At 45.1% G+C, this 27,024-nt stretch overlaps 2 protein-coding genes across 3 annotated transcripts in view; both read left to right on the top strand.

Annotated features, from left to right (window-relative positions):
* Positions 1 to 10,273: 10,273 nt before the first annotated feature.
* On the top strand, positions 10,274 to 23,276 carry PCMTD2 (protein-L-isoaspartate (D-aspartate) O-methyltransferase domain containing 2). Of its 2 annotated transcripts, XM_056507129.1 has the most exons (7): positions 10,356 to 10,488; positions 10,624 to 10,648; positions 12,966 to 13,294; positions 14,539 to 14,641; positions 16,372 to 16,543; positions 17,376 to 17,499; positions 18,992 to 23,276. In XM_056507129.1, exons 3-7 carry the CDS (start codon positions 12,988 to 12,990, stop codon positions 19,372 to 19,374), a joined length of 1,089 nt encoding a protein of 362 aa, XP_056363104.1. In that variant the 5' UTR covers positions 10,356 to 10,488; positions 10,624 to 10,648; positions 12,966 to 12,987; the 3' UTR covers positions 19,375 to 23,276. The 2 variants fall into 2 exon arrangements, with proteins under 2 accessions (XP_056363103.1, XP_056363104.1); XM_056507128.1 differs by having other exon boundaries at positions 10,274 to 10,648.
* Positions 23,277 to 25,694: 2,418 nt separating this feature from the next.
* The window catches only part of LOC130261471 (peroxidasin homolog), a 44,853-nt gene continuing 43,523 nt past the window's right edge, over positions 25,695 to 27,024 (top strand). The window contains exon 1 of the mRNA XM_056507760.1: positions 25,695 to 25,886. Coding sequence (XP_056363735.1) covers positions 25,723 to 25,886 — 164 coding nt within the window. The 5' untranslated portion in view covers positions 25,695 to 25,722. The remainder of the gene's footprint in view (positions 25,887 to 27,024) is intronic.

Raw genomic sequence — 27,024 nt, 5'->3', positions numbered from 1 at the left:
TAGCAGGCTACATGTTATTCTGTGAAAACGAATACTGTGATCTACTTTCCTCAGGAAATGTATTTTGCAGACAGAACTTCCTTATGTACTGGCAGGGTTATTTCATAATAAAACCCAGTTCTGTTTGTGACTTTAGTTCCTATGGTCTTTCTTCGAGCTGCTGCCAATGTGTCCCCACTGGGCTTTGTCCTTGTCCTGCACCGTGGCTTGGGGTGGTCAGTGTGTCCCTGCTGAGCTGGGGGATTTCAGGGGAATTTAGGTTTGGTATCTCTGAAGGCTTTGGAGAAGAAGGAGCTGTCACCATCCAGCCAAGGAGTTGCTTAAAATCCCACTAGTGCTGTGATGGGAATCATAAATCCCAGTCAGGCTGGAGGCAGAATTCCTCTGGCAGGACTTGCACCCTGCACCTCCAGTGCTCCACATCCCCAGGAGTGCAGGAGCACCTCTGCTAGGGAGACAGGCTGAGAGAGCTGGGGATGGTCAGCCTGGAGAGGAGAGGAGAGGAGAGGAGAGGAGAGGAGAGGAGAGGAGAGGAGAGGAGAGGAGAGGAGAGGAGAGGAGAGGAGAGGAGAGGAGAGGAGAGGAGAGGAGAGGAGAGGAGAGGAGAGGAGAGGAGAGGAGAGGAGAGGAGAGGAGAGGAGAGGAGAGGAGAGGAGAGGAGAGGAGAGGAGAGGAGAGAAGAGAAGAGAAGAGAAGAGAAGAGAAGAGAAGAGAAGAGAAGAGAAGAGAAGAGAAGAGAAGAGAAGAGAAGAGAAGAGAAGAGAAGAGAAGAGAAGAGAAGAGAAGAGAAGAGAAGAGAAGAGAAGAGGTCTCTCCCAGTGTCTGAAGGACATTTGAGAGAGGTAGAGAGGGACCTGGGGCAAGGGTGTGGAGAGACAGGACAAGGGGGATTGGATTCACACTGACAAAGGGCAGGGTTAGATGGGATATTGGGAAGGAATTCCCTGTGAGGATGCTGAGGCTCTGGCACAGGGTCCCCAGAGAAGCTGTGGCTGCCCCTGGATCCCTGGAAGTGTTCATGGCCAGTTTGGACCGGGCTTGGAGCACCCTGGGATAGTGGAAGATGTCCCTGCCCATGGCAGGGGGCTGGAGTGAGATGATCCTTAAGGTCCTTTCCAGCCCAAACCATTCTAGGATTTCACGATCTTGTGGTTTTGTGCTCCCACAGGTGGTGTGTGAGCAGAGGAGATGCCATTGGAAGAGCTACAGGAGTTGCCAGCCCTGGTATGCAACACAGAGATGGACACTTTTCCCTCCTGGATTTCCAAAAAAACTTCAAAAACTGATTTTTGTCAACAAGATTGCCTCAGTTGCATCAACTCAATTGTGATGTTCACAGATTTACCTCCTGGAAGAACAGAGCCCTTTCTCTGGTAAGACTTTATGTTTTGAAGCTATAGCAATGAGGAGAATTTTTCACTGATCTCTGTGTTGGAGACATAATTTTAAAGTTGCCAAAATTCAGTTTCCCTCTGCTGTAGCAGCGGTGAAATAAGGTAAATCATGTAAAAGCCATTTGGAGCTGAATGAATTGGATCAAATGGGAATTTCAGGCAGGTTCATCACCAAGGAATTCAATTGTCTGATTAACTGAACTGAATTTCTCTGTCTGTCCCTGCACGGGAGCACAAGCACTGCTGGGTTACAGCAGGAGGAGGTGGCACTACCATAGGCAGGAAAGTGGAGGGGCAGAGTAAAACACAGCCAAAAAGGTAAGAACTGTAGTCAGAAAAATATAAAGTCTGGGTAGAAGGAAGATTTCCTAAAGCCTTTCCTTGAGCATGTGCATGGCCATGGGTGTTCACTGGAAGTTTTTCCTGCTTTCATTTATTGTCTGCAAAGTGTCCTGGTGCAGGACAACTGGCAGAAGCTTAGGACAGGCTTAGGATCCCTCAGACAGTGGTCCCTGAGAATAAACACCCCCAGCAACGAGGAGTGCTGGAGATGGAGCCCAGCTTGCCCAGGAGCCCCAAGAACAAAGTCTCTTTGAGGCTTTGCTGGAATTAACTTGGAGTTGATGGGATTTTGTCCTTTTCTCACAGGAGGAAAAGCAGTCAGACTCATATTCACCTCACAGGCGGGCATGTTGTTTTCCTGAAGGGCACATAATTGTTTTATGGGGGTTTTGCTGGATTTTTTAGCGCTGAGCAGCTCCTTGTGCCAATATTTGATTATGATGATGGAGCTAATGGGCATGCTCACCTGTCCTTCCCTAACGAATTGGCTGAGCTGGATCATGCAGATTTCTGCTAAATTGCAGCTCGGGGAACCATTACTGGGAGATGTTATCTTCTCAGAACTGGCGTCCTTTATGGCAGGGAAGGGAATTGAATTGGTTTAAGATGGTACACTGGCAGTTTGTAGGTGTGCTTGGGAGAGCTCTTAAGCTGCCTCCAGCAGGGCACAGGGTGAGAGCAGAATGTCAGAGCAGAGTGGGCCTTTGGCTCCAAGGGTGCCAAGGGGAAAAGATCCTCTCAGCATATGGTTGTCTCTCAACACATCGATAAACCATTGACCAACAAGAGTCATTTGGCCTTGCTGATGCTGCTGTTAATTGCTGAGAGCTGCTAATGACCCATTCCTGCAGTACCTTCCCCTTGTCAGCACTGACCTAATCTCTCCCAGAGAGGAGATTCCAGCCATGGCTTCCAGCTGTAAGCAGAAAGGGGGGGGTTCTTTCCCAGCCTCGTGCATTTTTCTGATTTTTGTTCCCCTTGCCCCACAGCTCCTCTGAGTGAAGGCTTGAACCACCTCACCCTGCTCCCACAGCCAAGGCATCCTGAAAAACACACAGCTGGGTGGTCAGGAAGGGATTGCCTCGTTCCTATCAGGCTACAGGGGAGAGAAAGCAACTTTGCTCTTCAGAGATGCCATTTAGCATCAAATTCATCTCCCCTGTGCCTCAGAAAGACAATGGGGGCAATGGGATGGGCTGGAGATGACACTGCAGCCAATAGAGCAGCCCTGAGCTGGAAATTGCTCCAGAACAGCTTGGGTGGATTCAAAGGCTCTGGACTGCACTTGTCAGCACACTCACTTCTCCTACACTTTATGAGAAAACATATCCTGAAACGACCTCCTGCTTTGTACAGAAGGGCTCGTGGGATTGAGGCTTTGGAAAGCATGGGGATGATGCATTCTTCAGACAAATAGCTCTTGTTATTCCAGCTGCCTTCATCCCTGTCTCTCAGTGGGATGAATAAACCAGCAACTGTTGTAAAAATGGTAGTATCTGTTTTAAAGACGTTTTCAACCCTGTCAACAAGGAAGTATAAGAACATCTAAAGTCTGCCTTCATGTCTATGACTGCAGTGCTCTTTTGTTTAAATGACAAGGACTATCTGTGATGACCCAAAGAGGCATGAGCCATGAAGGGGTAGAACAAGGACATATGCCCTGCCTGAGCTCCCCCAGAAGGACCTGTCCATGCTGAGATACCCTTGCTTCACCCTGCCCAGCACAGGTTAACACCAGCACATCCTTATTGAAACCAGCATGTGCCAAAACTTCTCCTTCCCTCTTCCTTACTCACACAAGTCCCAAAGTCCAACTACACTGATCATGAGGCAATGGTTGAACGGCCTGGACTCAAACAGGGGCTAACCTGGCCTTAGCACTGCAGGGAAGTTGGTTTTGATAAGCCAAGTCCAAGATCAAGCTCCTCAGGTTTTGCCATTTGTTAGAGTACTCCTTCTCAGGCTCCAACATTTAATAATCCAGCCTAACCATGCTGAGGTTGTTTAGCAATTAAATAACATAAATCCAGAAGCTAGATTAATAAACAGTCTGGTATGTCTAGAGCAGTCTACAGGGTGGAGAGATAAAACCATAAAATATTTATTACCAGCTTGGGGATGAAGTCATTAATTTAATAACTACCCATTGCTTTGCTTCTTACAGTTGTTAGGAGTCTGAAGGTTGCAGAATATTAGGTGGGAAACTTACTGCTTCCCTGCTGAGTGGAGCCTTTCCCATGAAAGCCAGGGCCCAGCTCCCATCTGTCACCCCATTACGCTCGGAGGTGGTGAATATATTACTGTGCTGCTTCCCAAAATAAAACAAAACAGAATTTCTGCTGGCCACATGGCAACCCTGCACGGGATTTAATGAGGACACTGCCCTTTGTGCAGGATGCCACTGCCAGCAGCTGCAGGGATGAAGGCAGGGGATCCCTGCCCACGCCCAGGACGTGGCTCCCACGGCAGTGCAGTGCCTTTGGGGACCTGAGCTCGGCTGCCTCTGGTCCTGAGAGGTCGGGAGCGCTGTCTGAGCCTCCCTCATCAAGGATTTCTCAGTGGGTCTTCACGTTTTCAGGAGAGGGAACAAGGGTATTAGCTGGGTCCCTGCTGTGATTGGATATTGGGGAGCATCCAGGACTTAGATCCACATGCAATCTTTGCAGTGATTATGGCTGGAGCCCCTGATGAGCCTGCTCCCCTGCTGGCAGCTACAATTTGCAGTGGTGCTGTAGCAAAGGTCCTGGGGGGAGAGGGAGGGAGAGAGGGAGGGCTGTGCTCCCTTGGTGTGTTTTGTCACTGGTTTCATCCAGGGACAGCAATGAGATGCCAGCTGAGGTCTGAGCAGAGCAGTGTGTGATGTGGGACATCACTGCTGATGAGGGGCTGAAACGCTGCTAATCCTCCCTGATGACTGCAGCCACAGCAAAGGTAATCAAATTCCCTGAATAACTGAATTGAATCATTAGCCTGTTTTGTAAAATAAACAAACTAAAAACGGGCACGGGGTGCAGCCACCCAGCCCTGCCTGGGCTGTCACTGCTGGCCTGCTGCCTCCTTGGGAGGGATCAGCTCCAGCAGCACTGTGTCCACTCTGGTCCTGAGAGGGCAGGGAGCAGCTCAGGGTGCTGGGGGGCTTGTGACAGAGCTCAGCCAGGAGCCCCACTGTCCATGGGCATCCCTGATCCTCCTCCAGCCATGGAGAGCTCAGAGCCACAGCACTGATCCCAGGCACGAGTGGGAATCCTAAGTGGTGCCTGAGGAAGTAAGAAAGGTCAACAGGAGAGATGGGGGCCAGAGATGGAGAAAGGAATCTGTGCTGCCCCGGTGAGAAAGGAAAACAACAGCTGTAAAATAATGCTCTAGTTTCTGAGGCTCCCACAAAGGAGATCCTTGCATGAGGTTTGTGGGCAGCTCAGAACAGACAAGTCCAAACCTGGGTGTCCAGGTACTGGGGATGAGAAGCTCTGGATGGATGGATGGATGGATGGATGGATGGATGGATGGATGGATGGATGGACTGCAATATCTTGGCCAAGACTTTGTACACAAACAGAGTGAGATTTTAGGGGTACTTTTAGCAGGGTAGGGAGGAGAAGGAAAGAGAGAGAGAAAAAACTCTTGTGAATCACAACAGACTTGCAGGATATTTCTGTTGTCACCCAAAAAGTAACAGAAAGGTTTCTGCAGAGCATTCACCTCAATTTTTCTCTCCCAGCAGACTAATTTGAAACCATCAGCACAAGCATCTTTGTCCTGACCATCCTGTACTGCAGCACACATCCAGCACAGGCAGGGCTAACTGCAGAGGCCCCACTCCAGTATCATGTCATCACATTACTCTTCCATTTCTCTTATCAATGCTGCCATTCAGTTCCACTCCTTATTCCCAGCCCTTATCACAACGAGCCAAAAAAGTGCAGAACATCAGTCAGGAGGAAAAAAAAAAAAAGAACAGGTGAAATTCTGATTTTGTCAGCTAAAAGAGTTTCCAGATGAGCTCTGCCCACAAAGAAGCTGAATCTTGGTGATTTAGTTGCCAAATTTTGCATTTGCTCCCTTTCCCCCATCTCTCCTCTCAGCTCTGAGCTCAAAGTGGAGTCCTGACATTGCAAAGTGTTAATAGAATTATTCTCCTGCTATAAACTGTTCACTGGGGCTTGTTAGCTCAATTGTTGATGCTAAATTCTTATCAGCAGAGCCACCTAAAAGAGCATTAATCAAGAAAGGCTGAACTCCCTGCCTGGGTCACAGAAATTTAATTAAACCCCGAGTAAAACTGGAAAATCATTTTGAAAAGAGAAGAGACGAATGCAAAATGTTTTTCATCATTTGACTCTGCATCTCTGCAGTTCAAACCCTCATCCTTGATTTCAAAGTGTGTTTTGCCACAGCAAAGGCTGAGGGAAACACAGAAAAGCTTTTCCTCGGTGCTTCCTTTAATACAAAGTCCTGGTGCTCATCCAGGGGAAATGAAATATGGAAACCCACTGATTAAGGCCTGTTAAGGACCTGCACCCACAAATGCAAAGGAGCAGAATGCAATTCCAAGTAACACAGTGATCACCTTAAGTAAGGTTTTGTTATGTTTAAGGTTGTGTTATGGTTATTAACTTCTGGATTTGCATCTATCTTCCATTTGTTCTGCAGGATGTCTCATGCACCGAACCATTTATTTGGCAGACACAGAGAAATGTCAGTATTGGTATGACCTCGTATGGGATATTGTGTGCAGTTCTGGGATCTCTCTCTGGAAAAAGAAAATATTAATTTATCCTTGAACAGGTGCGGAGAAGGACTGGCAGAGTGATTAGCAGAACTAAGATCCTATCTTAGGAGAGGAGATTAAAAGAGCTTGGCTTGTTTAGCCTAGAAAAACAAAGGTTAAGAGGGGATATGATTACTTTTCATAAATACATTCAGGGTGGAAGGAAGGGGAATGATTTATGTTGGAGGATAATACGGGTGGGAGATCAAATAAGGCACATCTTAGCCAGGAATAAATTGCCACTGGGAATTTGAAGATGTTTTCCTATTGCTGGAGAAGGGAGGTTTTGGAAGAGCCTTCTGAGCAGGATGGATGGGTCCCCATGATCTTTGAGGGGACAAATGTGCCTGGCACAGCCTGACCAGTGAGTCTGCAGGTGGGACATGTAGGACTGCCAAAGGCAAAGGAGGGAAGTGTGACATGGCTGCCATCTGATGGCATTTTTATTATTTATAAATCCATAAAACCCATTGATTTTATTTAATCCATGGATCATCTGAATGATCCGGGAATGGTTTTCTTCCTCCATCAATATGAAAAGCTTGATTTCTGAGATTTTTATTTGGGTCACAGCAAGGCAGCAGAGGGACAGGACAGAGAGCTGGGCTGGCTGCTGCTCCTGGCAGTACCAGGAAGAGATGAAACACCTCTCTGCTCCATGCCCCCACTGTCAGGGATGTCTGGTGACACCTTCTCCCACTCTCAGGCAGGCTGCAGCATCTCCTGGCTGCCTTCCTTCGATGACACACTTAAGTGAGATGAATCCAGGGCTCTGGAGTCCTTTTTCCATGTGGCACTGGTTATGTGCGGTGCAATCCAGTGGAAATCAAGACATATGTTCTTCCTCTTGCTTCAGCAATTACTCACAGAGCCCTGAGATGAAGTGAAGTGAGAGGACACACACACACACACACACATATATTTATATATAAATCCTTTGCATGGGTAGCAGGATCTCAAGCTAACACATTGCTGTCAATGTGTTAATATTAATTCCAGTGTAAATGCATATGTCTGCATGTATTTGCATATATGCACGTGTGTGCATATGCATATATAGAATATTTGCATATGGAAGTGGTATAGAGCCAAACTGACCACAGAAAAGGCAACACAGCATATTTTACAAAATTTAAAAAAAAAAGGTGAAAATATACCCCTATGGTTTAATGCTCCCCTAGCTCTTAATTTATGTGAGTCTGCCTGTCACTCACTAATTACCCTGTTGACTTAACCAACCATCTGTATCACCAGGCTGCAGGTCAGCTCAGTCTGCTGGGCCCTGGTTTGGGGCTAAAATGCATTTCTACTGTTTGATCTTCCAACTAAATGAAATCATCTCATTTTAACTCAGCATCACTAAGAGTTCAGAAGTTAATTCATGCTGGCTGTTGTTTTGGAAATATTTGTTAAAGAAATCAGTGTTTAAGAAATGAAGGTGGAAACTGTAAAACACAGAGAAACAAACATGAGGAAAATCTTGGCTTCAGCTTGGCCTTGTGAAAATTGCTCACTCTCAGCAATTATCTCAAGTAATGAAGGATGGAGACTGCTTCTCCCCGTGGATGCTAAGAGCAGGGACTTGTGCCTGTATGGGAGCCAGCCCAGCAGAAGATGCTGAGGTGCCACCTCTGAGCCCTGTGGCAATGCCTGGGCTGCTGGGGACACCTTGTGGTGCACGGGACACAAACCCTGTGATCCAAGTGCCACCAGGCCCTGCTCTCCTAATCCTGCTCTGCTTTCTCCACTCCCAGGGTGTGCTGGAGCTCTGCAAGCCCCACAGGTGTTTGCAGCCAGGAGAGAGTCACTCAGCTATTGCTGACTGTAATTCCTGGCTCACAGAGCCCCAGGGAGGTGTAAGGAGGAAAGGAAGGACTTTGTAAAGAACAGGGAAAAAAGAAACACAGAGAATCAGCAGCTGGAGCCCTGTGGAATGATGAAACACCCAACTGCTCGTTTTTTTCTAAATGTGGGGATTTTTGCAATATTATCAGGCAATTTTTGGTATCCTCCAGAGCTGGAGCCCCATGCTCTGACACCCATGGAGGTGTTTTCAGCCACAGTCCTTCTCAAAGGACAGAGAAGGGAGAAGCTGCCAGGGAGGAGGAGCAGAGGGATGAGCCCGTGGAGCAGTGGCAGAGGGGCTGGGTGGGCACAGCCTGGCACGAGGGATTTGGGCCACGTGCAGCAGACATGTGCAGGAGTTAGAGGTGAAGAAAACCACCTGTCCCTCGGGGATGGCCATGTCCTTCAGCTGCTCCCTCCCCATGGCTCTGCTCCTGGCAGGTTTGGGGTGCAGGCAACGAGGGGGGGACCTGCAGTGGGTAAATGTCCTCCTCCCTGTGTGTTTCTCCTGGTAATCCCTGCAGTTCTCTGGGAAACAGAAGCTGCAAGCCTCACTGATCTTGGCAGTTTAAGGCTGCTAGGAGTCATGAATACACCCAGGAGGGGACAGGGTATTTGGGAATCCCTAAAACACTCCTCAAATTCTTACTGGGCCTGCTGAGCACTCATTGCTGCCAAAAAGAGGCACAAGCAGTGCTCCCCTCTGCCCCTGCTAAAACAGCTGCTTTAGCAACAACTGCCTTTTTTTTTTTTTTTTTTTTTTTTCTTTTTTAAACCCAGCTTTCATTTTAACAATTTTTGCACCAAAAAAACCCCAACCAACAAACCAAAAAACCAAAAGTGCTGTTTTTCAAGCGGTTCCAGCAGCAAAGGGAGCAGATGCTGAGCGGAATCACACGTGCAAGGAGTTTGTGTGTCCTGCGTTTGCAGTTTGCAGTGCGCTGCCATTGTCCCCGAGCATCCTCCGTGCGAGAGACGAGGAGAGAGCAATCACCAGAGTTTTGGTTGAATCAGCAAGGAGGAGGTTCAGAGCTGGCTCTCCACAAATAATCCCATTCTCCCAGGCAGCTGTCTTGTGCAAAATGAAAGTGCAGACATCTACAGTATTACCCTGCGCCTGTTTGCAGAGTCTGCTGTTATCACGTTAATGAAGGGAGCTGAGATAATCACCTTAAAGCATAAATAAATCTCGGGTGCTGATTCACTTTCTCCTATTTGAGTCTCATTTACTAGGGTAATTCTTATTTTTTTTCTGCTGCAGGCTTGTTGTGTCTGCCAAGACAGCTTTTTTTTCACAATTCATCTCCGGAGAACTTGAATTAAGAGGTTCTTGTCTTGTTGCTGTTATTCTCTCTCATTTTGCAGCCATATGAAGTCCAGGGCAGACAATTTTATTTCATCTGCAGCATCAGCCAGCGCTGGGTGGGTGACTCACACACAAAACAAACACGCACTTTTAGAGGATAATTTCTCTACACAGGTGACACCTTTTCCCCAGGTCACTGAAGGAGCTCACATGAGTGTGTAAAATTAAAATTTGTGGCTTAACACTCAGTTACAGGACAGGGATCCTTCACGACAAGAATGGCATGTCAGATATTGTGAAGTTTCACAATATTCCATGCTTCCTTCGAGCTCTGGCCCCTAGAATCATGTAAATTTGCGTCTCACTTATTTATTTATTATTAAATTCACATCTGGCATTTATAGTTGCAAGGGGAAGAAGGCACAGCCCGAGCCTGCTCCTGCTGCGTTACACTGAGTGTGCATGGCGAGGTTTTGGTAGCGGGGTGTTTTTGGGAGAAGCTGCTGGAAGTTTCCCCGTACCTGATGGAGCCAATTCCAGCCGGCTCCATCCCCGGGACTCCCCTCCCAGAACCAGCCGTGGTACAGTCCTGCCCCCCGCGCCGGCTCTGCGTGGTACGGCCCAGACTGCGCCCCCCGCCGGGCAGCAGTGGTATGCTCCCTTCCCCCCCCGGCCGCAGCGGTGGTGCGCTCCGCGCATGCGCAGTGCCGCTGGCAGCGCTCAGCTGGGCAGTGTTTACAGCCCGAGCGCGCCGGCCTGGGCTGAGCCGAGCCGAACGGAGCCGAGCCGAGCCGAACCGAACCGAACGGGGCAGAGCCGAACCGAGCCGAGCCGAACCGAACGGGGCTCAGCCGAGCCTAACCGAACTGAGCCTAACCGAACCCAACCGAACTGGGCCGAACCTAACGGACCCGAGCCGAGCCGAGCCGAACGGAGCCGAATCAATCCGAACGGCGCCGAGCCGAGCCTAACGGAGCCCAGCCATCCGTTGAGGTACCGCTTTTGTCTGAAATCCCAGAATAAGCTCCCCTTCACCGCTCCCAGCGCTGTGCCGGGGCAGGGATTGCCCTGCGGACCTGCTGGGGGTGAGCAGCCGCATTCTGAGCCCTGTGCAGGGTCCTGAGCCTGCCCCGAGCGCGGGCCCTGCTGCTGTGAGGGCAGCAGGTGTTCTGCTGAGGCGCTTGTTTCGTGTTCTGGCTCGCGTTCTGGTCCGTGTTCTGGTTTGTTTTCCTCAAAGGGGAAGATGGCAACCAGGGGATGGATGTTTCAACACGCAGAGCCGTCTTTGATGTCTCTATTTTGGGCAGCAGTCCGAATTTCTGCGTGTGGACTTTGTGCCTGCTCAGATTTGGGGAAATCTCTGTTTTGCCTTAGGAGTGGGGAAGATGCAGCCGGGGTTTGCTGCGGAGTGAGAGTTTTGTTTTGAAAAGTTTATTAAAAATAAGCCGTGCTTGGTTCCCATTTCCCACCAAGTTAAGCGAAGGTGTGGAATCTCATGAAGAGAGGAGTTTGAACGTCAGAGTTTTAAGCTCTGCCTATAAAACATGCATTTTACTGGAAGTAAGTTGATGTCCAGTGAAAGTGGTGGTTTCAGCAGTGACTGACAGCTGTCACAGCACAGATGTTCCTTGATCCCATTATGACAGTGTCTCAGCCAGCTGTGGTTGTTGTTGTTCTCCATGGTGTGGAACATGGAACTGCACTTGTTGTCCATGGAGCTGAGCTAAAACCAGGTCAGACCAGTTGTCCCAGTGGGGCTTGCGTACAGCAGCAGGAATTTGTTGGGGATCCAAAGTGGAGCACTGTTAAAGGCACAACTTCCTATTCGTACTTTAAATCGAAAAATATAGTTAAAAAAAAAAAATAAATAGCAGAGTGAAAGAAGAAGCCTAAGTACAAAAATATGTAAGAGAAAGTCAAGGGAATAAAAGATCCTCGGTGAAGAGAGTATTTTAATGTGGATTGTTAAATAAAAGACCAAAGGTACAGGCAGCCCTATGTTGCAAATGCAGTGAGGTTTTCGTATGTAAGAGGAGGGGGAAAAAATAATTGGTAGATTAACCCACCTGAAACCTGATGTGTTTCCAGTGTGAAGTAATTAAACAGAGTCATTTTTTGTAGAGAAAATGAAGGAGTAACTGTGGAAAGAGGAGGGTGATGTTTTATTTCAAGTGTTATTAATGGTGTTGAAGTGGATTGATGTGTTTGAGACATGAATGGATTAAGAACTGGCTCGAGTTCCCTGCCTAAGTATATCCTGTTTTGTGTGCCTCTACAGGTAGTCAGAACGGTGTGTTATTTGAACAACTGTGAAATCTCCTTGGAATCCTGTAGCTTTGCTTTGTTTCCTCAGAAAATGAAAGTGTATAATTTGCTCTGGCTGAATGTAACAAATAAACGCCAACAATTTTGCTGTAGGCAGATCTTCTGATCTTAGGAATGAACTCCAAAGCTGCTGCTTCGTGGTTATTACTGTGAGCAGGGAAAGGCATTGTAAATAAACACTTTTTTTTTTTGTGCTTTCTGGAAAGGATTTTATTTTCCTTAAGATATGAGGAAGGGAGAAGAAGCCAGGTTAATTTGGAGTGGTTTTGTTCCCCTGTACATTTTCCTTTAAAACCTGGAGGCTGCAGTGGGAATTCTCTCTGGAGCTGCTGTCTGTGTCATTAAGTGCTTTACTAATGGTGGTGGCTGGGGCTCTGGAGATGAGCTGTGTGAAAGTGCATTTGCTAAAGTGCATTTGCCAATGTAAGCAAGGTTAACAGGTCAGAGTTTTGTTGGATTTTTTGAACCTCTGTGCAATCAACATCCTGATGCGCGTTCAAAGGAAATGCAATTTGAGATTTTTCTGGGTTTTCTGACTGTGTTGTGGTCTCTTCAATTTGCTTTGGTGCTGTTAGAGGTGGAAAGTTTGTGTGTGGCAGGAGCTCTGACAGACAGCCCAAACTTGCCCTGTTGTTTGGGCTTGCAGTGAAAAACGACCCCTAAGCACAGGAGCTGGAATAATCCTTTATATAAAAGGGTTCAGTGGAAAAGCTGATGTGCTGGTAAAACGATGGGAGGGTTTGAAGACAGACCTTGCACATTGAAATTGCCTATTGTGATTTTTTTTCCCCCACTGATGTCAGGTACTGGATGCCAGATCTGCAGCATTTTGTTTTCCATTGTCTGGGGGTCAGGTTTTTCTGGAGCTTGTGGCCCTTGGAGCATGTAAAGACCTCTCTCAAAGTACTCCATGTACAGCAGCATAATTTAGTGTTGGAGTGCATGTGCTGTAGCTCACCTTGCTTTGTTGTTGTTTCCCTTTCAGTGTTTCTAGCAGGCTGCTGAAGATGGGAGGCGCGGTGAGTGCGGGAGAAGATAACGATGAGTTGATTGATAACCTGAAGGAGGCCCAGTACATCAGGACAGAGCTGGTGGAGCAGGCATTCCGAGCCATTGATCGAGCAGATTACTACCTGGAAGAGTTCAAAGACAATGCCTACAAGGACTTGGCCTGGAAACATGGAAATATTCATCTCTCAGCTCCGTGCATTTACTCAGAGGTGATGGAAGCTTTGGACCTGCAGCCAGGGCTGTCGTTTCTGAACCTTGGCAGTGGCACTGGTTATCTGAGTTCCATGGTTGGACTCATCCTGGGTAAATACCTCTTCAGTCACCTTAACTGTTTTGTTAGAGCTTTAAAAACAGGTTTTGAAATCGGGGATGAGGCATTCCTCCACTAATGGAGTTAAAAAAGTAGCTGGGAAAGTAAAGAATGCATTAATCCAGCACGGCAATTTATCTGGATTCTCACAACCTTCTCTCTGGAACTGGGTGGGATCCAGATTTCTGTGGCAGATCAGAACAGGCAGCAGTGTAGTTCCAGAGGTGACTCTGGTGGATTCCTGCAGGTCTGGACACAAACCTGGCTTTGTTTCTCCTTAAGCAAGACCCCAGATCAGGAATATAGAGTTGAAATTGGAACTGAGCAAGTCCAAAAAAAGCTGTGGCTATACCTGCCCTATGCCTGGTTTGTGTTGACAGTCCTAACTGGAGTGAGACATATTTGAGAGCCCCTTTTGACTCTTAACTCCCCAACACACAGATGGGAATATTCTCTGGAAAACACTTGAGTGCAGCAGAACTGATCTGGGACCACATCTACAGTGGAACAAAGCAAATCATCCAAATGTAATTGGACAATTTAAATTCCCCCTGCAGTGTTTCAGTCAGAGTTGTGCTGCCAGGATAGATAGCAAGTGCTATAAGGTACTTACTTAAATTTTGGAGGGGTGTCCAGAATTTTAACTGCTGAGATGTTTATTCTCAGGGTGAAGTCTCATTTCCCATTTGTGATTTTCTCCTAGGTTTGTTGACATTACTTAGAATACCAATATGTAACTCCAGGGCTTTTATATTCTTTTTGCAAAGTTTGTCAGTTCTGAATAAAAAGCATGGATATAAATACTTCTGTATTTTCCAGTTTGTTTTTGCTGTTAATTGAGGTACAGTGTATGATGACTGCAGAGATTCCTGATTAACTGCAGAGGTTTTTAGCATATCAGCAAGGGGGTATAGAAATAACATGGATGTGCTAAAACATGCAGGCCATTGGGATTTTTTTCACAGCAATGGCATCAATGTTTCCCTCCTATAGAGAAGTTTCCTGCATAGTTAAGAGCAAATGATTCAGAATCAATTGTGCACCAGAGGCTCATTTGCTGCCAGAAATTGCAGGTATAGAGTTGCAAATCCCATTGTAGCAGTGGGAGAGCTGACCCTACACAAACACCGACTGACACTCATGGAACAATCTGCTGGAGGAGGGAACCCAAAGTGTACTAATCCTGCTGGATTTTGTGTTGCTGCTGTTGCCATTCCCTGCTGTTGTGCACTTGCAGGTCCTTTTGGGGTTAACCACGGTGTGGAGCTTCACTCTGACGTGATTGAGTACGCCAAGCAGAAATTGGACTTTTTCATTAAAACAAGCGACAGCTTTGACAGGTAAGAATGCAAAATGCCTGTTGGGATTAATTTTGTGCTTTTGGCTTTACTCAGGGCAGCTCTTGCTCCCATGTGGCCCCTCTGGACTCAGGGTAATCTGAGGATTCAGGCTCCTTAGGCTTGCTGAGCTGCAGTGTGTGACCTTCGAAGCCTGTGTGTGTCGTGGGGGAATTTCAGAAATGTTTGCAGTGTTCTTAATAGCAGTGCTGATGTTGCAGGGCTTAGAGGGAGCTGAGGAAGTTTGTTTATTTTTCAATGCACTTGCAGTAAGAGCTTAAAACTTGCAAGGAACAATACCTGGTTGTGCTTGTGATCTGCATAGTGATGAGATTATGAACTGGTTTTTGTGGTGGCCTAATATGTTTTATCTGAGAAGAAGGAAAAATGGCATTTTAAAATATGAAGGTAGTTTTATGATGATTAAGTTTGTACTAAAACTGCCTAAGATTTGATTTATGTTCTTCCTTAGACCCTCCATTCTGCTGCTGTCACAAGTAGTAACTTCCCAGCTTGATAACCATTGCCAATAGTAACCTCAGCAATAAAAGTTGTGGTTGTCACATTTTTGGACCTGTTTCACAGTTTGTTCAAGCAGGGAAGCAAAGCATCTGTGAATACCTGATACTCTCCTCTCCTAGGAGGAAGAAAATTAAAATCATGACATGCAGGATTTTAGGCTACTCAGCCTTTTTCTGTTCCTGCTGCCCTGGGAAGCTGCTGAGGAAGGGGTTGTATTTTCTGTAGAAGTTTCTGGCATGGGTGGTGATCAACAGGGGTTTTTTCAGTCACGTTGCTATTGTTTGAGGAGATGTTTTGGGGAAGACTTTCTTCTCTCTTTGGACAAATATAGCTATGGAGCAAAAGCAAGCTGAATTCAGAAATCAGCATGCCTGGAAAATTGGCATTGCTAAGTGATGTCTGCTGGGTTATCCTCCTGGAACAGCTTGTGCAGGAACTGTTTTCTGGCTGCTCTGAATGTCCAGCACTCTTTGCAAACCCAGAAAGCTCCAGGAAGCATTTAGGAATAAATAGGTGCTGTGTTGAGCTGCCACTCCAGATACCAGCGAAAAAATGGATGGGTTGAGCAACCAAAATCAGCCTTAAAACTCGGGGAGCTTTGGAGCTTGTAAGAAAACCAGAGGCATTAGAGAATCACTAATTTTTCTTTTAAAACAAGTCAGAAATGCTTTAGGCAAAAAGTCTTTTTTTATGAGGGGTGAAATCACAGTTCTTTTGAAACTGATGGCAAAACTTCCATTGGCTTCAGCACAGCTGACTTCTGTATCATCAGGTGGTAATTCCCCACATCTAAAAACCAGTTAAAAGCTTTTGAAAATGCAAAAATAAACCCAGGTGCAGTCCTTAAAAGACCTTGACATTTGGAAGTGCAGGTCTAATATTTATATTTGCATATTACAACTGAGTCAGCATCAGGTGACTAAAAATAGCCTGTTCTGAAGAGTTATCTGCAGCTCAAATATGAAATTATGCATGCTTATCCTTTGGGGATTTTAATCCATGAATTCTGACCTCATTGCCCCATGGTTTTAAGACTTCTAGCTGTGATCTGTTACAATAATATCTGGAATAGATGGGCTTTGGAGGAGAAATCCTGTAAAACTGTGTTTTTTTTTCAAGTGTTTTCCATAGTCCAATTTTTCCAGAATTGTGAGAATAATTTTGATAAATTTATCATATTCTTGTCTAACACAAGTCTTTTTCACTTTCAGGTTTGAATTTTGTGAGCCATCCTTTGTCATTGGCAATTGTTTAGAGATTTCTCCAGACTGCACTCAGTATGACCGTGTCTACTGTGGTGCTGGAGTCCAGAAGGAGCATGAGGACTACATGAAGAGCCTGTTGAAAGTTGGGGGAATTCTTGTCATGCCTCTAGAAGAGAAGGTTGAGTGCCTTTTTACTTTTATTTCAGTTATTCTTAATTCTAATCTTGGTTTAATCAGTAGCTGTTCCTTTATCTTGCCCTTGCAGCAGGCTGAAGAAAGAATTAAGTGCACTGGTTTTCACTATGACTGAAAACTGAACTCTGCACATTCCTAATATTTAAGAAATTTGTAGTTCTGTAGTCTTCCATATATTGCAATCTGTTGTTAATTGCAATTTTACTTCTACACGTCAGAAATTGTGAGCAAAAGCTTTGTTTAATTCTATAAGTTAGTGTTGTGCTTAATGGCAAAACACAACTTTTGCACCCTGACTGGCTCTTGAAAGAGCATGCAGGATGTCTCTACTTACAAGTGTCAGTGGATTCTTTTTATAAAAAATGGGTCAAGTGCCTGACCTTTTGCCTCTGTCAGGGAATGTGAGAGGAGCAGGGAGCAGAGTTTCTTCCCAGTGAGAGGCTGTGCAGTGGGTTGGGGTGGGAGATTTGATCTGCAGACCTTTTCAGCAGCAAGTGTTTGTGGTGACTCAGGAGTTTTCCAGAGGTCAGACACAGCTGCTCTGGTGCAGCCTGGAGGAAGATCTGGCAAGCAGAGTGACCCAAATTACCAGTGCCCGTGCTCTGTTCCAATAGATTAAGTTACCTGGGGCTAATCCTGTAAGAAATTCCCAATTTTGTTTTCCAAAACCAGCACTGTTTCTCCTTATCATCTTTTACTGTTGCAGCTTCCAGTACTTCAACTTGTCCAGGCAGAATAGTCATTTGTTCATTTTTTTTGTTCAAAAATCTCTCTGTAATACCCACAATGGACAATAATCTCTTTTTTTGCTGCAGTTGACTAAGATAACTCGGGTTGGTCCTTCTGCCTGGGAGACAAAGAAGATTCTTGCTGTTTCTTTTGCTCCTTTGATTCAGCCAAACCACTCGGATTCAGGAAAATCAAGGCTCGTTCACTTGCGTGAGTACAGATATTCCTGAGCCTGGGCAAGGTTCCTTCTGCTCCTTGGCTCTGAGCTGTAACATCCCTGGGCATCATTTCAAGGAAAATTACTCCAAGTCCTTCCTTTTTCTGAGCAGTTGTCTATCTTGTGCAAGCATTGGTGTTGAATGAAATGGATTGTAAATCACAGACACACAGAAAGTCTGGGTTGGAAGGGACCATAAAGATCATCTAATTCCAATATCCCTGCTGTGGATAGGGACACTGGGCCATCATTGTGAACACAAATTTCTTGTGAAATTATACCTGAACTTTGCAGGGTGTTTTATCCTTGTTTTTGCACATTCTGTTCCAGTCCTGAATGATTGAATCCTCTCATGGTTCTCAGGCACTGTGCCACAAGGAGAGGAAAACACAGAAGCAGTACTTGTGAACAAATGTTGTATCTGCTCAAAGACTCTCACCCCCAGCAATCCAGAATGATCCTGAACCTGGAATGCTTGAGGGATGCAAGCTGTGCAGTTCTTAGTTAGCTATTTAAAATGCAGGTCATATCAGTGGCCCCAATCTTTAGATTAAGACTTCAGTGTCTAGAGGGCTCTTAAGAACACATGAAGACAGAGGCACTTTCATAAAGAGATTAGTCAGGCTTTGCTCTTAACCTGGAAAGGTGTCTGCATGGCAGAGAGCAGCTCAGGAAACAATCCACAGCATGCTAGGAAGTGCAATAAGTGCATGTTTCAGCACGTTCTCACTTTGTAGCGAGACTTACATTACATTACATGTATTATTTTCTGCTTCTTTCCTTGTTCTCACTTGTTGACAGAGGACAGGGACTTTTTGTGTCAGTTTTAATTTATTTTAGTTCATGGATATGTGTTCATCTATACATTTTTTTAAATTTTTGCTGCATTTCTAGGCAGGCAGCAAATAAGTGCAGAAGACAGAATAGTCTTCCAAGCCATTAATGTGGGAGGTATTTTAATACTGTAATGTTTCTATAATTACTTCCACAAAATGGTTTCCAGTCTGTTTTCACCCACTGAGTCTGAAGCAGTTTTTGAGGAGCATAAATAGTACTTGTGTTTTATAAGTGCAGATCTTGGCAAAGCTGAAGGAGCTGTACAGTAGAAAAATGATTTTATGGAAGAATTAAGCAGACTTCAGGTCTAGTTATCTACCACAGGAAAATACCTTATTCTAAGCCATTAAACAGTCACTAAGTCTGCATTCAGACAATCTTTAAGATGTGCATCTTAGAATAACGGAGGACTTGAAATCAAGAGAGTAAATTTTTTAATGAGAGAAACCCACAATTAAATAGTGTTTGGAAAGTTGCAACACGGTTTATCCGAGTTGACAGGAGCTGAATAGAGCTGTTTGTGTAATCCCAGCAGGGAATTCAAATGGCCTGATTTCATCTGAGCAAACAGAACTTTTCCTGGGAATACTTCTGGGGGAGTTTCTGTGTCTCTGCTGACGGGTCTGGTGTGGTGTGCTTTGCTTGCAGCCCCCGTGGCCGTCCGCAGCCTGCAGGACCTGGCGCGCATCGCCATCCGGGGCACCATCAAGAAGATCATCCACCAGGAGGCCCTGGGCAAGGCCGGCAGCGGGCTGAAGAGCCCGCCCAGGTTCAAGCGCAGGCGGCTGCGGCGCCGGCGCATGGAGACCATCGTGTTCCTGGACAAGGAGGTGTTCGCCAGCCGCATCTCCAGCCCCTCGGACGACAACAACAACAGCGAGGACATGGACGAGGAGAGGCCGGACGAGGAGGAAACCAAACCCTCTGAACTCAAGCCAGACCCTCCCGTAAACTTTTTGAGGGAGAAGGTCTTGAGCCTGCCGCTGCCTGACCCCTTGAAGTATTACTTGCTTTATTACAGGGAAAAGTAGTTTTCCTGCTTCTAGGAAGTGGGAAGTAGGCAGAGAATAAAGTATTCCTTAGGGCTTGACAAACGTGTCCCACTTGCTTGCCTGCGAATGTGACACCCGAGGCAGTAGGCTGGCTGGGGAATGTGGCTGCTGTAAACTTTGACAATATAGCTTTTTTGAGTTCCTTCTTTCTTCTCAGTTGTGTGCTATAGTTTTATCCTACAGCAGGGATTCCTTAGGAAGCAAGTTGGTGAAGTGCTCAGCTGCTTATGGAAAGGAGGGTTTAATTCCTTCAAAACTAACTGCAGGAGATATTCCTAAAAATCTCATGGCTGCTCTACTGAATATCAGTTGGGAAAAACTCCTAAGCAGTTCCCCAAAGAGCTTTCCTGTCTGTGCTCTCTCCCACTAAACCTGCTATGTATTTGTCATGGTATGTGTTTAATGGAGGATCAAGATTATTAGTTAAAACCTGACCTGGTAAATCATGTTTCTTCCAGTAATCTGAAAAGCACAACTTTTACAGAAAGGAAAGAATTTTTGGCATTACCCTTGTGGCATCCAGGTTTTGAACAAGAAGGAAAGCATCAGCTTCCCTTTATGGGTCTGTTTTTCTTGTAAATTAAATATAATTTTTCAGTAAAATGTGTTTCACCAAATACTGTGTTTTCTAATGGAAAACACCAGTCCTAGAAAACGAGTTATTGGGTTTTTGTGGTTCTTTTAAAGCGATGGAGGCAAGTGAGGAGTTGCAAAGCTGTTTGACAGGATGCAGGGGGTAGTCAGGGTTGGGACTGTTGTCTCTGGAAATGTTTACAGAGTAATTCTGAGTGGGGAAGAGGGTAGAGAAGAGCTGCAGAGCCGTGAGTTTGTGCAAGCTGAAAGCAGTATCCGTGGGTTTTGCTGTTGTGTGAGGTAACTCACATCTTCTGGGCTGAGCAGAGTGAGGTGCAGAGCACCAGCCTGAGAAGTAAATCAGCCAGAGATTTGTGGAGAGTCTGCAGAGCCTGACAGCAGTCTAGAGAGCCAAACTGAGGCCCTTCTCAGGAGTTCCTGTGTGTGTGCCCCTGCTCTGGCAAGGTGGCCAGAACTTGTCCACATGTGCTCCACAGTGGAGTGAAGCTGCTCAGCTTGGTAGGTGATTTTATTATGCAGCAATGAAGTAGAAATTTTAACAGGTTCTGATGGAAGAACTTGTCATTCTGCAGTTCTGTGGATGTGAGGTGTAATTTTTATTCCCAAATATCTGTCACGGTGATGGAAGGAGATGCCATGGAATCATAGGATCACAGAATGGTTTGGGTTGGAAGGGGCCTTAAAGACCATCTTGTTCCAACCCCCATATTCACTAATCCAGGTTGCTCCCAGCCCCATCCAGCCTGGCCTTGAGCAGTTCCAGGAATGGGGCATCCACAATGTCTGTGGATGATAAAATACTGTGTTTAGAAGAGGTTTACTTGGTTCAGCCTGTTTGGAAAATGTACTTAAACGGGTAAAGGCTGGAAAGAAACCCTGGAGTTTGTGTTGGTGTGAAGTAGTCCTAAAGCTAGGGGGCATGAAAAGCTCTCTCTCAGCAGATAATGAAGCTGTGTTAAGGCATTGCCCCATCAGAAGCACTTAAGTTGGTATCACTTTGATATCTTGGTTTTTTTTAATGTGTGCTGTCTCCTTATTTTCTGAGGAGGAATGAGTGAAGACTGTATTGCCAAATGGTCCTGAGTTGCACAACTTGCTTCATGAAAAATAATTTCAAAGTTCTGTGTGGCTTTGAAAATAAATGAATAACTTGTATGTCTTAGCCTGAAGTGGAGAACTTTTCCTTGCTTAACAGGATTTTTGTGTCTCTTTGGGAATATTGTCTGATAATCCTGTATCATGTGGCTGCCAGCATGTAACACAGTGATAGGCTGGGTTCTGCCTCTGGTTTCCTGTCTCCACTTCTGGTCCCAGTGGTACCCAGGTTATCTTGCTCCCTTGGATTTTGATTTCTCTGTTTGCAGTGTGGCAGTTCTGTGGCCCCTGAGCTGATGGTTTCCTGTAAAGGTGCATGTCCCCATCATTGGATTCTGGCCATTCCCATGAATTTCTTTCTACAAATGCAAGTCCTGAATGTGGTGGGAAATAGAAGGTTAATAGAATCTGTTTGTAATTATTCTCAGTGCTTCCCTACAGGCTGTGGCCCACTATTTGTTGGAAATTTCTGCTTAATAGGTGTCATGCCAGGTATGTGCCTTTCTGGATTGTGGCACAATTTCCACACCCCTCCATAGTCCAGGGTGCCTCCTGCTTCTGGCTGCCAGGTCATCCTTCAGTTTAATCACAAGACTTTTACAGAAGTTCCCTTAAAAATGACATTAAACTTCAAGTTCCTGTTAGTAATCCCTGCAGAGGCTCTATTGAAGCTGACCAGTTGAGGGAGGATTATCTTTTATTTATCCCTTATTTGGTTTTTATCCCCATCCCAGCTCCAGTTGTAAGAGGTATTTTATCAGATTTTTTCACCAGATTTGCCTTTTTTATTACATTTGCTAGATTTTTGTAGCGTTCTATAAGATGCATAAATACTGCTATTTTTTCCTGCATAAGGTTGAATAAATAAATATATATATATATAGGAAATTTATGTTCCATGTTGTCAAATTGCCCCCTTGTCCAAAAAAACCCCACAGATCTAAACAGATAGTAGGAATTCTATAAATAATACAACTGTGAAATAGTATTGCCTAAAGCCTGTAAATAAAGGGGAATTGTAAATACATTTTCCCTGTGCACAAGCACTTGCACTGTAGTTTTGTAGGTATTTCTAGCAGAGGGATTGAGGCAGAGCTGCATTTGTATGGATCTGTGAGATGTCCAGGAATTGTACCTGCTTTGTTTCCTTTTGTGTTCTCAGTAGTTGTCACTTTTTTTTTTTGCAGCAAATTAGCAAAAAGAACTGAACTTCAAGCTGCTTTATCATGAGTGTGTAAGCTGAAAAATCTCTGTATAGGAACTAGACTTCAGTTGGCCTAAGGCATGCAGAAGTGTTTTGCAATTTAAACTTTATTAATACGTGTTTCTGTATCAATAAATTCAGTAAAGACTTTTTAGCCTTCTTTAAATGGCTTTGCATCATGTTGTGATTAGAATACTTTGTAGTTGAGTGCTTATTTCCATGATTGGAGGTCAAGACACAAAAACAGCAGAAAAAATGCTTAACAGTATGGTGCAGATGCATGGTTTTAGATGAACTCCTCAGAATGTGATCTCTCAAACCTGCCCAGATGATGAGTTCCAAACCTTGAAGTGATGCAGTTGTGCAGGATGAATTTTGGGATCAGCACACACAGGACTGATCTAGATTTAATGTATCAGAGTGGCTAAAGAGTGAACTCCGTTCTCTGGCTGTTTGACCTGTAAACAACAGATATCAAAAGGTGTTTTCATCCATTTCTGTACTTCAAGGAGTTGCCTAAACCAAATGTCAGGAGTTGGTTCTGTGCATTCTGCACTGCAGCTCCCCTCTTGTCCCCAGGGCTCAGTCTGAGCCTTTAATTGATGTGGAGTTTTAAGAGCTGGTGTTCAAGGCTTTCATTTCTCCAGTATTGAGAACAATATTTTGGTTTCAGCTCTGGTAGGAATCTGATCATAATAGCAAATACAGCTGCTGCTAATTAAATGAATCTGTTAACCTTTATTCCATAGGATAATTGCCTGGCTGTGTGTTTCTTCCTGTCATCTGTGTGTATGATAAATGTCCTTTTCCCAGCTATAACAGGAGATTAGTTCAACGTTAATGTTTTCCTTAGCGTGATGTGTGCTGAAAGAAAATCCTTTTCTGCTTTGGAAAGCTGTGGATGTGTCATACAAATGGTATTGAAGAAATTAAATTTGTCAGATAATGTTTATGTTCACTTCATTGTAAAATAAAGAGCATCACAGTTCCCTGGCGTGTAGAGGGGGCAGGTCCCTGAGGGAAATCTTTCTGCTGAAGAAAAAGGGACAGAAGGGAGAGTTAAAAATAAAAAAACAAAGGGTGAAGGGGAAAAAAACCCCACCTGAGGGAATCCCCCAACTTTCTTGCTTTCTATAGGTGTGAAAAGCCTGTGCAGCAGAGGCTGGAAATGCTGGAGGATGGGACATAAGGGTTGTCATCATTCCTGGTGTTCAGGAGATAAGTTTTGGTTCCTGCTCAGATATGCACTCTCCTTTTTAAATAATTGGTCATGTTGATGGACAATAAATTAATGTGAGGGTAAGGGGCCTGGGATTGCTGGTGTTCCTCAACCCTCACCAACATCCCATTTATCACGAGGGCAGATGGGCTAGGCAGGAGAGATGTGGTGAAGATCTGCTTCTCAGAAAATGGGTGGGTTTCAGAACTTTCAGTGGGCAAATTCCCCTGAATCCATCCCAGACCTGCTCCCCCACAGCACAGCCAGACTGAAATGCAATGCCACACAGACAGGACTCATCCCACAGAAAACGAACTGAGCCCTGGCCCAGCTCTCCTCTAATACAAATAAAAAGGGATTTTGTTGTTTCAAAAGGGTTGGTTTAGAACTCAAAGTTTATGCACCACAGAGGCAGAAAGAAAACCCTCATGTTTGCAAAGTGTCCAGATGTGCCAGGGGAAATGATGGCTCTAGAATAACTGTAGCATGGTTTGGAGAGAGCAGTTTTGTTTATACTCCCAGCTTTGCAGAACAGCTCCTACCAGCTGTGCTACCCTGTCCCAGCAGAGCCCGGTGTGCTTTGGAAGGAGCTGATGTGGGGAGCACTGAGGCTGGAAGGACACAGAACTAACTTGTCAGGAAGATTTTCATGTAACACATTGCCCGATGCACGTGGAGGACGTGCTTCCAAAGCACTTAATGCCTCCGTGGAATTAAAAGCTGGCTGCTCAGTTCACCAGAGGAGTCTGATTCCAGATGCCAGTTGTTGTATGAAGGCTGAAGATGATAATTTGTCTTTTTACAACCCGTATTTGTGAGCTGGGTCGGCCTCGGTTGGGTTGGGTGGCCGCTAGAGGACACTCTGCCCAAAACCATGAGTTCAGTGAACTTAGATTTCCCGGTGATGGCAGCGCAAACAAACAGCTGATTGCCTGGGGACTAAGTACAGAAAACCTGCAGTAAAACGCTCTTTTTGTAGCTGGACAAAAGAATACACGTTTTACCTTCCATGGCATTAAATTTTAGGTGAAACCCCAAACCAAACACTCTCCCCAAATGCTCAAGTGACAGAAAATCTGAGCCAGGAAGGTTTAAATGTCACTCTCTCTTCTTTGCCACATTAATTATTTTGTAGTGTACAGTACAAAGCAGATGTGTAGCTTGATGGGAAGCTTTCATTTGACCTTCCAGGTTGTGTGGGATAGAGCTGTGAAATTCCTCAAGTACCTTTATATCCTAAGATGTGTTAATACCTCCCTTGTACATTTAGGATCTTGTGTAGTAATAGCTTAAAACCTAAAGATAAGCTGGTTTCACTGTAGCTTTTTTATAAAGGTGATTAATTCAACTGGAAACAAATCCTGCCTTTTGTATCTCAATTTTATCATCCAGTGGGGAGAAACAAATGGAGGACTGCATTTCCTACAGTTCAAACTCAGTTGATTTCATGGGTTTTTTTCCCTCCACCCCTCAGCTGCCTTCAGTTACTCAGGAATCCTGACATTTTTTTCAAATTACATCCTTGTTGAAAGAAATTATACTTGGTCAAACACCTTTGAAATGAATCAGCTTTTACTCTGCCTAAGAAACTTTACAGGTTCCAGGGTGGGGTTTTGTCTTTATTTGCAGGTTCTTTATCTCTGTTAGTGATCTCCCTTTTGAAATCCCTTCTCTGTTACATCCCATGCCCACTGAATGGTTGGAGGCATATTTTTGCTTGATGTTGTAACTACATGCAATGAGACAATTCTATCCTGAAAGTCTTACAGCACAATTTGACAGGCTGTTAGATAAGACTCTCTCTTTAGTTTGCAGAATGTGCTAGGGAAAGAAAATTTACTTAAAAATTTTGGCCCTGGATCTTTTGCCTCTGAGGGTCATTTTTTGGTTGCTGTCCATGGAGGTTCACTGTGCTCTCAGACAGATGCTGAGGAGAAGGTGAGGAGTTAACTTGCTGTTTAAAAGAAGCAACAAGGAGAAAATAGCAGAAAATGAAGAGTTTGTATTTCAGCGCCACAGTCAGAGAGGGGTGGGGACAGTGGGATCTCCAGTGATGTGCAGAATGGCAGAGGGGGGCGGTTGGACTGTCAAACTGCCTTAATTTAATTGCAAACACATGCTGATGAGTCCCCTCCTCCTGGACCTCAGGGCTGGGAAATTTTTTTGTCAGCTCCCTGCAGCTCAGAATTGAGGCAAATACTCTCCAGCAAACACCATGCTGATCAAACCTTCAGCTCTTGGAGGCTTTTTGTATTTTCTCCTGCTGCCTAGCTTCTCCTGCTCCTGCCCCAGCCGCTGCCTGTGCTTCAGGACTACAGTGAGATGCATGCATCTGATGTTGGAAACCATCCCCGAGATCCCGCCCCAGACAAACATTCTGTGAGTAACCACTTCATTTTCCTGCCTTTCTTACCTGCATCATCTTCAGAAAGAAGGAAAAAAAAAAAGTCAAGGCCAAAGGCATACTTTTATCCTCTTTTTTTCCTGCAGAATTATCTGCCTCAAGAACTGTTCTGTGCTTTTAAAACACAAAACAGAAACTGCTCCTTTTTGGCATCAGTTAATTGCTAATGGGACAATCAAGGGACTTGAAAAATTTAATGAGGGTTATTCCAGGGCAAGCACTGGAAGACAGTTTTGGAGAATCAAAGGTCAAAAATGTTTAACTGAGCTTATGGAAAGGAACACAGTTTGCATTTTAGAACAGGCTTTGTAAATGGGTGTAGGGGACAGAGGAAATAGAGCAGCTCAGGCTTTTGTCTCCAGTGACACAAACACTTTCCTTATATATACAACACCATTTCAGTACTGAATTTTTAAGTACTGGTTTTCCACTTTCTACTCAAACCGTTCAAACTAAAGTTAAGGCTCATTTGAAAATAACAACTGTGGTAACTCACAGATTCCTTGAGAAATGAGAAGGTAAGGGAGCTGGTGGCTGAGTCCATTCAAAGAGGAAAGGTGAAGGAAAAGGACATTGAATGCTTGGAGATTCCTAAAGCTCTTACTGATAGGTGCAGAACAGCACTTCCCTGTGATTCTAAGCTAATCCTGAATTTAAAAGTGGCTTGAAGATGTGACAAAATCCTTCCCTTTGTGCTACTCATATCTGATCCCTTGTCTTGGGTGTCCCTTTTTTTGTAAGTAGTTGGAAAGACTTGTCAAAAATGAATCATCATATTCATCCACCTTAAACTGCTGCCAGTTGCAAAACCTTTCCAGCATGAGTTTGAGCAGTTCTTCCCTTTACTTCTAACAAACTCAATTTTATCTCAGCTGGCACTTCCATCCCAGCATTTCTCCCATGAACATCTCACTAATATTGCTAATTGCTTTCTGTGCTGGCAGCCAGGGAGATGCTGTGTGCAGGGTGCTGGCATTGCACTGCTGCCATCCAGGTCTGCTTTGGTGGGTGGAGATCTCAGAGGTTCTTGCACTGGTGGCCCACAGGATGAGATCTGCACTTGCTGCAGCTGCCAAAGCTTTCTCTCTGCCTGGGCTGGTGCTGCAATGGTTA

The sequence above is a fragment of the Oenanthe melanoleuca genome, chromosome 20 (genome assembly GCF_029582105.1).
Source record: "Oenanthe melanoleuca isolate GR-GAL-2019-014 chromosome 20, OMel1.0, whole genome shotgun sequence".
Lineage (NCBI taxonomy): Eukaryota > Metazoa > Chordata > Aves > Passeriformes > Muscicapidae > Oenanthe > Oenanthe melanoleuca.
Note: the sequence above shows the minus strand (reverse complement) of the source record. Positions and strands in the feature narration are given on the sequence as shown.